Genomic DNA, 13,492 nt, shown 5'->3' with positions numbered 1-13,492 from the left:
ACAATTTTCTTACCCAATGTTAAAGTTGCTAAAACTTACATTATAGACCCATTAAACGTAAAAATAATAATTGTATTGATATCAACACAATTTTATTCTATTGATTTTCATGGCATGAGACGCTATGACTCCGGAATAACATTTTATTGAGTGGTTTTTATAGCTGTTTCGATGATGTTGTTTGGCATCAGTGTCGAAAAACAGGAAGTGGGTTATATCTATGGTATAACCGCAAGGGTGACGTAGGACTATCGTTGATTTAGAGATCATTTGTATGAAGTTGAATCTGAATTCATTCTGAATGAATGAATATTTGGAGAACTTCGAAAACGAGAGCGTTACGTTGGAGGCACACGGTTTTATGAATCCAATATTGGATACGGAAATATCCTACTGATGGGGAAGAATAATCTTCAGAAGCTATCCTGTTGATTGCGATTGATTGAAAAACCACAAAACCAAATGTATTTGGTCACAGTGTTACATGGATAGAAAACATTCAATTAAACTCTTTCACATGAATATATTTTGAAAATTCCCAAAGGAACTGGCAGATTATTTTCAGTAACGATTAGATATTTCCACATTTTCCTCGATACTGGAAGCCCACCAGTGGTTAATGCCAACTCGATAACCACCCTTTAATAGCACTTGATTGAAACATATTTGGTCACAGTGTTACATGGATAGAAAACATTCAATTAAACTCTTTCCCATGAATATATTTTGAAAATTCCCAAAGGAACTGGCAGATTATTTTCAGTAACGATTAGTTATTTCCAAATTTTCCTCGATACTGGAAGCCCACCAGTGGTTAATGCCAACTCGATAACCACCTGTTAATAGCACTTGATTAAAACATATTTGGTCACAGTGTTACATGGATAGAAAACATTCAATTAAATTCATTCACATGAATATATTTTGAAAATTCCCAAAGGAACTGGCAGATTATTTTCAGTAACGATTAGATATTTCCACATTTTCCTCGATACTGGAAGCCCACCAGTGGTTAATGCCAACTCGATAACCACCTGTTAATAGCACTTGATTGAAACATATTTGGTCACAGTGTTACATGGATAGAAAACATTCAATTAAACTCTTTCACATGAATATATTTTGGAAATTCCCAGAGGAACTGGCAGATTATTTTCAGTAACGATTAGTTATTTCCACATTTTCCTCGATACTGGAAGCCCACCAGTGGTTAATACCAACTCGATAACCACCTGTTAACAGCACTTGATTAAAACATATTTGGTCACAGTGTTACATGGATAGAAAACATTCAATTAAACTCTTTCACATGAATATATTTTGAAAATTCCCAAAGGAACTGGCAGATTATTTTCCAGCAATGATTAGATCTTTCCGGAACTTTCTCGATGCTGAATGGCATCCTAACGGAAAGATTTCTGCGCGTGTATGTGTCGATCCTTCGCCGTCCACCTCCTCCAGCACGTTAGGCAACGATGTTGTCTTGTCGATGTCCTCACGAAAAATTAATGTGTCTCACCACCAGAATATCGCTTAAGTATGCTTTTTGTGTGTGATTGAATCGAGAGAAGGTGTGGTTTACAATGGCAATTTGGAAGGCAAACTAGAGGGGAATGAACTCTCTGAGCTCGGAACTTTCGGCGACTGAGCAATAATCGATTGCGGGCGCATACAATATTGGATACGGAAATATCCTACTGATTTTTATTTTTTTTTTCCAAAATATATATTTTTATAAAGGCTCATATGGCGTTAGCCTCACGGGGCCGGGAGTTCAATACTTTGACAATTTTTCTTATTATCTATGTTAGTAATATGTAACCGATTACTCGCGGTTGGCTCGAGGTTAGTATTACAAGTGTTTTCGTAATTGGGATGTTGCTGTCTCCAATGCTCTGTACGTGTGCCCGACACGGGATACTTCCTATTGGGATGCAGCTGACCATTAATCAGCAACGCCCCCCTAGTCTGTACCTCATATCTAGCGTGGTGCGTCTTTCTCGACTCGAGGAATCCAGGATAGAATGGTCACTAGCCGGCGCAATCATCAGTTCGTGTAGAGTTGTCATGAGCGGTACAACCTTTGGCTTTTGTTGAATGATCAGTGGACTGCACAACCTTTGGCCCGTGTGTCTGTAAAGAGTGTGTGTATGTATTGCCGCGACTAAGTAAAAGTTTATCGATCGGATAGGAGGGATATGAAACGGGGACACAACGAAGGAAACATCATTAAACGTTGACATCGGCGTTTCTGAGGAACAGGTATAGATGAAGCAGAAGATCAGGTTCACGGCTACCTAAGATATCCCGGACGGGGATCTCCGATTGTCTGCCTTGTGCTCTCAGTGCTCTAGAGAGCTGAGAGCGAGCAGCATGGAACCGGATACACGACCAGACAACATGCTCGATGTCGTGGTAGCCATCGCCACAATCACAAAGATTGTTTGCTGCGAGCCCAATGCGATAGAGATGCGCGATTAGGTTGTAGTGATTGGACATAAGCCGAGATATCATCCTACTGATGGGGAAGAATAATCTTCTGAAGCTATCCTGTTAATTGCGATTGATTGAAAAACCACAAAACCAAATGTATTTGGTCACAGTGTTACATGGATAGAAAACATTCAATTAAACTCTTTCACATGAATATATTTTGAAAATTCCCAAAGGAACTGGCAGATTATTTTCAGTAACGATTAGATATTTCCACATTTTCCTCGATACTGGAAGCCCACCAGTGGTTAATGCCAACTCGATAACCACCTGTTAATAGCACTTGATTGAAACATATTTGGTCACAGTGTAACATGGATAGAAAACATTCAATTAAACTCTTTCACATGAATATATTTTGAAAATTCCCAAAGGAACTGGCAGATTATATTCAGTAACGATTAGATATTTCCACATTTTCCTCGATACTGGAAGCCCACCAGTGGTTAATGCCAACTCGATAACCACCTGTTAATAGCACTTGATTGAAACATATTTGGTCACAGTGTTACATGGATAGAAAACATTCAATTAAATTCATTCACATGAATATATTTTGAAAATTCCCAAAGGAACTGGCAGATTATTTTCAGTAACGATTAGATATTTCCACATTTTCCTCGATACTGGAAGCCCACCAGTGGTTAATGCCAACTCGATAACCACCTGTTAATAGCACTTGATTGAAACATATTTGGTCACAGTGTAACATGGATAGAAAACATTCAATTAAACTCATTCACATGAATATATTTTGAAAATTCCCAGAGGAACTGGCAGATTATTTTCAGTAACGATTAGATATTTCCACATTTTCTTCGATACTGGAAGCCCACCAGTGGTTAATGCCAACTCGATAACCACCTGTTAATAGCCGCGCGTGTATGTGTGTGTAGCGATGTCTTCCCAGGGAACCGTTTGTGGCATCACTCTCCTCCTGATAGATTCCCTTCTGGCCTAGGGTGCACAAACAGGCTCTTGGTGACACCGTTCATCCGCGCTTTCATGATAAATAAAGAGCTTCACCGCAACAGCGACAACATGCTCCAATCGCTGTTCAATTAGAACTGAGTGGATTTCCGAGCGCCGCTCGCTTATATACCGATTGGTGATTTCAATAGCCTGTTTTGAAAGCAATTTTAAGACTATTGAAACAAGTTTTTGGATCAAAAAGTAACAAGTATATAACGCGTAGACATTTTATCTTTCGAATGAAGTATTTATCATACCATTTCGTTCAGTTGTTTAGGAGCTATTAACGCTCAAAATCTCGGTCTCCGGCGTATCGCTTTCGTTTTCGAAACTTTGATTTTACACCCCGGTATAGAAATGAAAGACGTAGTCCTACGTCAAAAATAACGATGCTTCCACCAATACAAACAAAACCATTGCAGAAGATTGAAAAACGAAAATATAACTTTCAGAGCACTTGCTCGAGTTTTCCGACGTTCTTCACTATACGGTGCGAAAGCAGATGAAAATTTAATATCTTGTGAGTAATCGATTAGAGTTTGGTTGATATTACTTGATGGGAAGTGTGCGAAAACGATCATTTTCTTCACACTGTTTCGCAAAATTATTGATTTTCGGGCGAGAGGTGAGGGAGGGAGATGAAAGAAATGAGCGCCATTGTGGCAGCCATTTGTGGCTAGCTTCCACCTTCACCTTAAACACCTCGTAGTAGAAATCTGTAAGCAGAGAAGAGAAGTGGAACTTGAGAGAAAAAAGTGGCAACAATTTGTGGCAAGAAAAAGTAAACAGTGAAAAAATTGACAGATGATTTACGCTCTAAAAATTGAACATAATGTTAAGATGTCTCTAGAAGGGTGGGAGACATCATATATAAGGTGGGAGGTACATATAAAATGTTATTAATGTTAGCATCATCATGATAAACACGCGAATGGGATAGAAATTACGAACTGAAAATTGAATAAAATATACATATAGACGCTTAAAAGCTGTGGACAAATATTATAATGCATTTTTATCGGTTTATGTGTAATGTCGTTAATATTTGCATTATCGAAATAAACCCATATGTATTGTAATCATAACTTGCTGTGCTATTCATGACAACATTTATGGTCGTATTCCACCAATGATGACAAATGTGTAATTTACGAATGGAGCTTAGCCTTAGATACTGAACATTTAATAAAAAATTAAAATGGTGTAAGAGCATCAGTTGAAATATTTTAAAGCATTCTCATCGGAATAAATTTAATGATACAATAATTATACGACTAAATAATGTATGTGCGCTTCAAAACAACATAAAAATATTATTTCTGAATAAATTTCCTTTCTTCGAACACACCCCGTAAAAAGCCATTTTTATTTTTTTAAATACCCTCTGTTGATATTGTATCTAGAATTTACAAGGTAATGAAACGTTAATTGGTTTCTAGTAATCAGCTTTTTAGTTGCCGGGGAAATTAACACCAAACTATATTTTTTTGTAGTATATATATATATATATATATATATATATATATATATATATATATATATATATATATATATATATATATATATATATATATATATATATATTCTATGCCAAACCGACATAGTCGTTCTCAGATTTTCATGTAAATTGGTATTTTTGTTCCTTATCGTTAAATATAAGATCCCATTCCATTTTAGAGTGGTTCGAAAATCTAGTTTTTCCCCTTTTTCCAAAAATAACGTTTTTCAAAAATTCATATCTTTTGAACTACTAAACCGATTCAGATGATCGACATATCAAATTGGCCAGTTAGCTAGTTTTTGACATAGGGCTATGTCTTTGATTTCTATATAGGGGGTCACTCTACGATAAATGTAACGATTTATTAAGAGTTTTCAAACGCATGTTACTCAAAATGGTTATTGCGACATATGTTGTGTTATATATCATTAGACAGGAAATTTATCCCGATTTTTTTTTGCTTGAAACATGAACAGTGGATTTAGTAAAAAAAGTTAACAATTTAACGATTTAATTGGGTATGTTTTCTTCCGATTGCACTATCCACTCGCTTCCTCCCCGACGCAACGAGCAATCTTTTTGCCTAAATTCGGGCGTAAAATGAATTATTCTCCATTTGCCTATAATAGGCATTAATTTTATATTATATTGTATGTTGTTCAATCAATTTGTGCCCAATTCATGTTTTTATCGTGTAGGTCTCACTACTAAAAATTTGTGTAATTGTGGTCCAGGATGTCATAATATCGAGTTTGTTGTTTGGTTATGTGAAAAAGCAATAAATGAATTTAAATGGCTGCTGATTTAGTAGATCGAAAGAGTATACCCACGTAAATCAGATTGAACAAGATTTGAACAGAATGTGGTACAGAATTCTACCACGTCATGTCATCTAACCCACTTAGATGATACAAGTACATACAGGATACGTTTTTCCAGGGCATCCGTTTGATGTATCAAAAGAGAAAAAAATACAGATTTTGAACAATGAAAAACTCAATTTAAATGCAATTACTACACACAATCACAGTCCTGTGACCCATCAACTTTTTTTGAAAAAATAGTATACTCACAAAAAAAAATAATTTTGTTTTCTTAGTTATTGTTCGTAATTGTTCTTTATAGTTTCATTCAAGGGCGCTATATTTTTTTATATTTTTTCTCGAAAGCTGAGAATTTTTTAGATAACATATCCAAAAATGTGTTCTTCGTTTTTAAATTATGATTTTTCAAATTTATCCGATGGTTCAAAAAATCATTTTACTCCTTTTTTCCAAAAATAACGTTTTTCAAAAATTCATAACTTTTGATCTACTGAACCGATTCAGATAATCGACATACTTAATTTAAGTCAATAGTTTCACACTTGCAATAAAATATTTTTTTTATCTATAAAAAAACAGACACAATTATGAATCACGAAAACGAAATTATTTTTTTTCGCAAGAGCAATATTTTTCCAAAAAATTCTAGGCTTTAATTTAATATATCGATCATCTGAATCGCTCTAGCAGTTCAAATGTTATGAATTTTTGAGAATAGGAAAAATGGAAAGAAATAAATATTCCGAACTATCGGTCAACTTTAAAAAATTATAACTCAAAAAAAAAAAAAAAAATTTTTTATGAGTAAAAAATGTAAATGTGTAAAAAAATCCTCAGTTTTCAAGAAAAAATATAGAAAAATATAGCGCCGTTGGTCCCGAAACCATGTAAACTATAAAAACGGATACAATCAAGAATTACGAAAACAAAATGCAAATTTCTTGCAAGTTTGATATTTTTCCAAAAAAGACTAGCTAATTAACATCAATTTGATGGATCGATCATCTGAATCGGCTTAGTGGTTCAAAAGTTATGAGTTCTTGATAAAAGTCATTTTTGGGAAAAAGTGAAAAAAAATTATAGGAGGTTGTGTCCAAGATACGGCCGCATTGTTGACGTAGAACTAAGCTGTTATTTTATATAAGTCGCTTGTTTATAACTTCGGATACTATTTATAATGTTGTGAAATTTTATAAATAACTGTTAAGTAGAATGGTATGATCGCCCTGAAATATTTTTTTCAATATTATTTAGAATTGCCAGTGGAATCGCACTTTTAGGCACAATGTTAACTGCTTGGAAAAAGATTGAATATTTGCCTTAGCAGATATTCATTACTAATTACCCTAGCACAAATATTTCCCTCCGACTATCTCCCCTCTTTGTTTATATTCATCATCACGGCTGCATAATTTGCACTAGCTTAACTCTCATTCTTTGTGAAGAGAGTTTTGCTGCCGTAATGCGGGACCAAAATTCCAGAACATTTATTTTCTTGGTGAGCCGACGATAGTCAAGCTTGTTGATTCCCCACACAATTGTGTAGCTCGAAACCTTAATGCAATGGCGTCAGTATGATGTAATGATTGCAATGCCAGAGACATCAGCGCGTGAGTAATTTTGTCGCGTCCTCAGCTCAATCCTAAACGAAGGAATGTGATGTCGTAGAAAAAGGAAGAACAAGCGATGTTCATTGCTTTGAATACAGAACGATACTGAAAGTTTACCTTCCTTCTTCCTTCTTTAACTTCTTTAAACTTCTTCAGTTCATTCGTCTGTAACCTTCGAAAAGGCCCTTGCAAAACTTTACTTTATTCATAACATTACTCCTCCACACCCATTGCCTTGAGGAAGGCATTCGATCCCTCTCTGCCAGCTCGCCCAGCAACGATGTTGTTCAGTCGGTGTCCCCACGAAGAATGAAAGTTTGCCTCAGCGAGATCCACTGTTTATACTCTAGTCAAATATTCCCCTTCATTTTTGTTCTTTCCCTTTGTTCCCGGAGACTTTAAAACTTACGATTCCCCCTTCGTTGCTCGTTATTGACAGCTCTGATCGGGAAAGCACACAAATGGACAGAACAAATGTATTGGGAAATGGGATTGCTACCAATGTTCATCAATTTAAACCTTATAAAGACTGTGGGATCGTAATGTATAGCATATCACACAAATAACAGGGAATTTTCAATTCGTTTGGTATGTAAAATAAAGCAAAGGTAACCATGGATTTTTAATAACCATCTCAGAAAAATATAGAAAAAACAGGAAGTGGGTTATATCTATGGTATAACCGCAAGGGTGACGTAGGACTATCGTTGATTTAGAGATCATTTGTATGAAGTTGAATCTGAATTCATTCTGAATGGATGAATATTTGTAGAACTTCGAAAACGAGAGCGTTACGTTGGAGGCACAAGGTTTTATGCATCCAATATTGGATACGGAAATATCCTACTGATGGGGAAGAATAATCTTCAGAAGCTATCCTGTTGATTGCGATTGATTGAAAAACCACAAAACCTAATGTATTTGGTCACAGTGTTACATGGATAGAAAACATTCAATTAAACTCTTTCACATGAATATATTTTGAAAATTCCCAAAGGAACTGGCAGATTATTTTCAGTAACGATTAGATATTTCCACATTTTCCTCGATACTGGAAGCCCACCAGTGGTTAATGCCAACTCGATAACCACCTGTTAATAGCACTTGATTGAAACATATTTGGTCATAGTGTAACATGGATAGAAAACATTCAATTAAACTCTTTCACATGAATATATTTTGAAAATTCCCAAAGGAACTGGCAGATTGTTTTCCAGCAATGATTAGATCTTTCCGGAACTTTCTCGATGCTGAATGGCATCCTAACGGAAAGAGTTCTGCGCGTGTATGTGTCGATCCTTCGCCGTCCACCTCCTCCAGCACGTTAGGCAACGATGTTGTCTTGTCGATGTCCTCACGAAAAATGAATGTGTCTCACCACCAGAATATCGCTTAAGTATGCTTTTTGTGTGTGATTGAATCGAGAGAAGGTGTGGTTTACGATGGCAATTTGGAAGGCAAACTAGAGGGGAATGAACTCTCTGAGCTCGGAACTTTCGGCGACTGAGCAATAATCGATTGCGGGCGCCTACAATATTGGATACGGAAATATCCTACTGATGGGGAAGAATAATCTTCTGAAGCTATCCTGTTAATTGCGATTGATTGAAAAACCACAAAACCAAATGTATTTGGTCAAAGTGTTACATGGATAGAAAACATTCAATTAAACTCTTTCACATGAATATATTTTGAAAATTCCCAAAGGAACTGGCAGATTATTTTCAGTAACGATTAGATATTTCCACATTTTCCTCGATACTGGAAGCCCACCAGTGGTTAATGCCAACTCGATAACCACCCTTTAATAGCACTTGATTGAAACATATTTGGTCACAGTGTTACATGGATAGAAAACATTCAATTAAACTCTTTCCCATGAATATATTTTGAAAATTCCCAAAGGAACTGGCAGATTATTTTCAGTAACGATTAGTTATTTCCAAATTTTCCTCGATACTGGAAGCCCACCAGTGGTTAATGCCAACTCGATAACCACCTGTTAATAGCACTTGATTGAAACATATTTGGTCACAGTGTAACATGGATAGAAAACATTCAATTAAACTCTTTCACATGAATATATTTTGAAAATTCCCAAAGGAACTGGCAGATTATTTTCCAGCAATGATTAGATCTTTCCGGAACTTTCTCGATGCTGAATGGCATCCTAACGGAAAGAGTTCTGCGCGTGTATGTGTCGATCCTTCGCCGTCCACCTCCTTCAGCACGTTAGGCAACGATGTTGTCTTGTCGATGTCCTCACGAAAAATGAATGTGTCTCACCACCAGAATATCGCTTAAGTATGCTTTTTGTGTGTGATTGAATCGAGAGAAGGTGTGGTTTACGATGGCAATTTGGAAGGCAAACTAGAGGGGAATGAACTCTCTGAGCTCGGAACTTTCGGCGACTGAGCAATAATCGATTGCGGGCGCATACAATATTGGATACGGAAATATCCTACTGATGGGGAAGAATAATCTTCTGAAGCTATCCTGTTAATTGCGATTGATTGAAAAACCACAAAACCAAATGTATTTGGTCAAAGTGTTACATGGATAGAAAACATTCAATTAAACTCTTTCACATGAATATATTTTGAAAATTCCCAAAGGAACTGGCAGATTATTTTCAGTAACGATTAGATATTTCCACATTTTCCTCGATACTGGAAGCCCACCAGTGGTTAATGCCAACTCGATAACCACCTGTTAATAGCCGCGCGTGTATGTGTGTGTAGCGATGTCTTCCCAGGGAACCGTTTGTGGCATCACTCTCCTCCTGATAGATTCCCTTCTGGCCTAGGGTGCACAAACAGGCTCTTGGTGACACCGTTCATCCGCGCTTTCATGATAAATAAAGAGCTTCACCGCAACAGCGACAACATGCTCCAATCGCTGTTCAATTAGAACTGAGTGGATTTCCGAGCGCCGCTCGCTTATATACCGATTGGTGATTTCAATAGCCTGTTTTGAAAGCAATTTTAAGACTATTGAAACAAGTTTTTGGATCAAAAAGTAACAAGTATATAACGCGTAGACATTTTATCTTTCGAATGAAGTGTTTATTATACCATTTCGTTCAGTTGTTTAGGAGCTATTAACGCTCAAAATCTCGGTCTCCGGCGTAACGCTTTCGTTTTCGAAACTTTGATTTTACACCCCGGTATAGAAATGAAAGACGTAGTCCTACGTCAAAACACATTCCTTTTTTAATTTCTCTTTCAAATTTTGATAAAAATGCACTGAATAGTTAAATAAATATTAATATTTGAATAAACTTATGTAATTATAAACATGTTTATATGAACCTTCCCATCTTCTCATTCTTCATTAAAGACCTTGCGTCAAGACAGCTAGAAATCCATACACTTTCAAATCAAGTGTTCCTGAAAAAATTATATTCTTCACGTAAACAAACGATGAAAATGTGGACACTTTTTAGTTAGTGAATTGTATGGAGTTCCACTGCTGTGCTGTAAGTATGCATACACTCTCCTACGAAACATAGTGGAAAAAAATATATTCGTCGATGTAAACAAGCGGTGAAAAAGGAGACACTTTTCGACGAGTGATTTGTATGAAGTTCCACTGCCGTGATAGGGCTGCAAATAGAATAACTGATTTCTGTTTGATAGAAAATTCATTTAATCATGAGTGAAAGTGATTCAATACACTCCGAATATGCGGATGAAACTGAACTGTTGGCTGAGTTTCATAATTATATGAAGGATCCCGATACGCGAGAGAAGGCAGCGAATTATTTGCTAGATTCACTAATAGATGAAGCAATTTTAGGCGTAGTCTTTGAAATGCATCATGCATTGAAAACAGGTACCAACGCGGCCATCGAGGGCCAACCGGAGGATTGTGAACCTTACACGATTGTAGACTTACCCGACATGGACGTTTTTGGGTTTTCCAACAGTAAAAAAGCAATCGATTGTAGCTGCCCCAACTGCAATCGAATAGTAGCAGCGTCTCGGTTTGCTCCTCATCTCGAAAAATGCATGGGTACACGAAATGTGTTTTTTTGTCTCGTGTACAAATAACTGTCAATTTGGTTTCAGGAATGGGACGAAATTCTTCACGTATTGCAAGTAGACGAATAGCAAACACGAGAGACGGTGGAAATTATTTTGGCGCAGATGAGGATGATGAGGACGATGCAGACTGGTCTGGGGAAAAGCGGAAGAAGAAAATTGCGCCTGTAAGGACCAACGGAAGTAAGAAAAATGGAAAATCTTCATGAAGATGGAAAACATGGTGAATCCCTGGAAACAAAGACTAAGATCTAGTAATAACACATTTGACGAATGCAAGAAATAATGATAAGCTAATTTGGAAATGATAATGCATCCCTTCGTGAAATATCGCTCTGCTCTGATTGTTTCTGAGATAAATTGGGAAACTCAACTATATCCAAATGAGAATATAACTTACACAATAATATTAGATTGTTAAAAAGTGTTTATTCCGCATGTGTTTAGTAAAATAATTAACGTTTTGTCTCAAATTCCGAACACTTAAGCTTTGATAGCCATTAAACAGTGTCTCATTTCTCAAAATGGTACTTTTTGGCGAACTTAATTTGATTTTTTGATGCAATAGAGCCTTCTTTTTCAGTTGACTAGAAGAAAATTTATTTACAAATACATATACATGGTGAAAAACTAAAAATATATTTAATCACATTTTCAAATTCCGAACACCATTTTTGTCACTGCCTTATATTCGGAACACTTATGTCTCAAATTCCGAACAGTGAAAATGCTATTTTTTTAAACATCATAACTTTTGAACCACTGGACCGATTCATATGACCTTTATATCAAATTAAAGCCAATTAATCTTTTTTTTTTTGGAAAAATAATATACTTGCAGAGAAAACGATCTCGTTTTCGTAATCAAAGTCATTTTTGGAAAAAAGGGGGAAAATTTATTTAAATTACTTTGAAAAATCATACCTCAAAAACGATAAAAATCACACCTATGATTTTTGGATATCTGATGTAAAAAATCCTCATCTTACAAGAAAACCATGTACCGTTTTGTCACAAATTTTGAACATTTAAGCTTTGTTGGCCATTAAATAATGTCTCGTTACTGAAATTTTTGGATACAATAGAGACTGTCATTTGACTACAATGAGAATGATTTACAAAGAAATTTTCATGGTGAAAAACGTGAAAAACTAAAAAATATGTCACTGACTCAAATTCCGAACAGCTGAAATGCAAGTTATATGTTAATCGTAACTTTGGAAGTTACGGTCCAGAAAAGGGACTGTCTAGATATACTCGGTGACTGTTTGAGAGGGTGCGGGTTGAGACCTTAGTCACTTGACCGCTGACGACTTCATACGTCATTCCACACAAAACCTGACTAAGAAATTCAATTTTACTCTCATTGGTTTGCGCCTGCGACCTACGTTTTGCAAGAAGAGTTTACAAACATTATTTAACAAATACTCCAGAATTGTATTGTCCTTATACCTCAATTTGTGAACTATTGCTTTATTGCCTGAAAATAGCGTGTTCAAAAAACTTCTGTTCGGAATTTGGATCATGCGTCGAAACTTGATTTAAATTCCGAACACTACTTAAATGCAAATTTTGATGAAGATATCTGCATAGAATATCATTTTGACGTAGGACTACGTCTAACCGGAAGATATAGGGGGTGAAATGGAAATCTAGGCACTGAACAGGTAGAAAAAAATGCAAGATTTGGAACGCTTATAACTCGAGCATTTCTCAATAGATCGCAAAGGTTTTTGCATCAATTGATAGGAAATATATCTACGCATCTATCATAACGAATAACATTTCATTTTTTTTTTGAGATAAATAATTGAATAATTGTGAAATACAGCACTCGTTCGCTAACTGGGCGTTGTTTAACTGAGCTGCTTTTTAACTGGGCGCTCGCTAACTGGGCGATAGCCCAGTTAAAAATCAGTTAAACGTCAAATATAATGTAAACAACAACATTGGTGAGGGGTACTCAATGCATCACGGATCTATGATCATCAATACACTGAGAGAAATAATCAGTATATTCTAGTATATATAAATAGTAAATACAAGTGT

At 36.0% G+C, this 13,492-nt stretch overlaps 2 protein-coding genes across 5 annotated transcripts in view; both read left to right on the top strand.

Annotated features, from left to right (window-relative positions):
• The window catches only part of LOC129768931 (uncharacterized), a 130,369-nt gene that overhangs the window by 6,747 nt on the left and 110,130 nt on the right, over positions 1-13,492 (top strand). The gene's annotated exons all lie outside the window — the stretch shown is intronic.
• On the top strand, positions 10,756-11,923 carry LOC129768917 (SAGA-associated factor 11 homolog). 2 transcript variants are annotated; one of them, XM_055770871.1, is made up of 3 exons: positions 10,756-10,978; positions 11,039-11,414; positions 11,471-11,923. In XM_055770871.1, exons 2-3 carry the CDS (start codon positions 11,054-11,056, stop codon positions 11,650-11,652), a joined length of 543 nt encoding a protein of 180 aa, XP_055626846.1. In that variant the 5' UTR covers positions 10,756-10,978; positions 11,039-11,053; the 3' UTR covers positions 11,653-11,923. The 2 variants fall into 2 exon arrangements, with proteins under 2 accessions (XP_055626846.1, XP_055626837.1); XM_055770862.1 differs by having other exon boundaries at positions 10,810-10,878.

Source organism: Toxorhynchites rutilus, chromosome 1 (assembly GCF_029784135.1).
Source record: "Toxorhynchites rutilus septentrionalis strain SRP chromosome 1, ASM2978413v1, whole genome shotgun sequence".
Taxonomy (NCBI): Eukaryota; Metazoa; Arthropoda; class Insecta; order Diptera; family Culicidae; genus Toxorhynchites; species Toxorhynchites rutilus.
Note: the sequence above shows the minus strand (reverse complement) of the source record. Positions and strands in the feature narration are given on the sequence as shown.

Bases quoted from the DNA above. Each gene is read 5' to 3' on its own strand.
- LOC129768917 (XM_055770862.1), top strand. From the start codon at position 10,858: ATGGAGTTCCACTGCTGTGCT. The intron at 10,879-11,038 runs GTAAGTATGCAT...TCTGTTTGATAG, and splicing joins TGGAGTTCCACTGCTGTGCT to AAAATTCATTTAATCATGAG. The intron at 11,415-11,470 runs GTACACGAAATG...ATTTGGTTTCAG, and splicing joins TCATCTCGAAAAATGCATGG to GAATGGGACGAAATTCTTCA.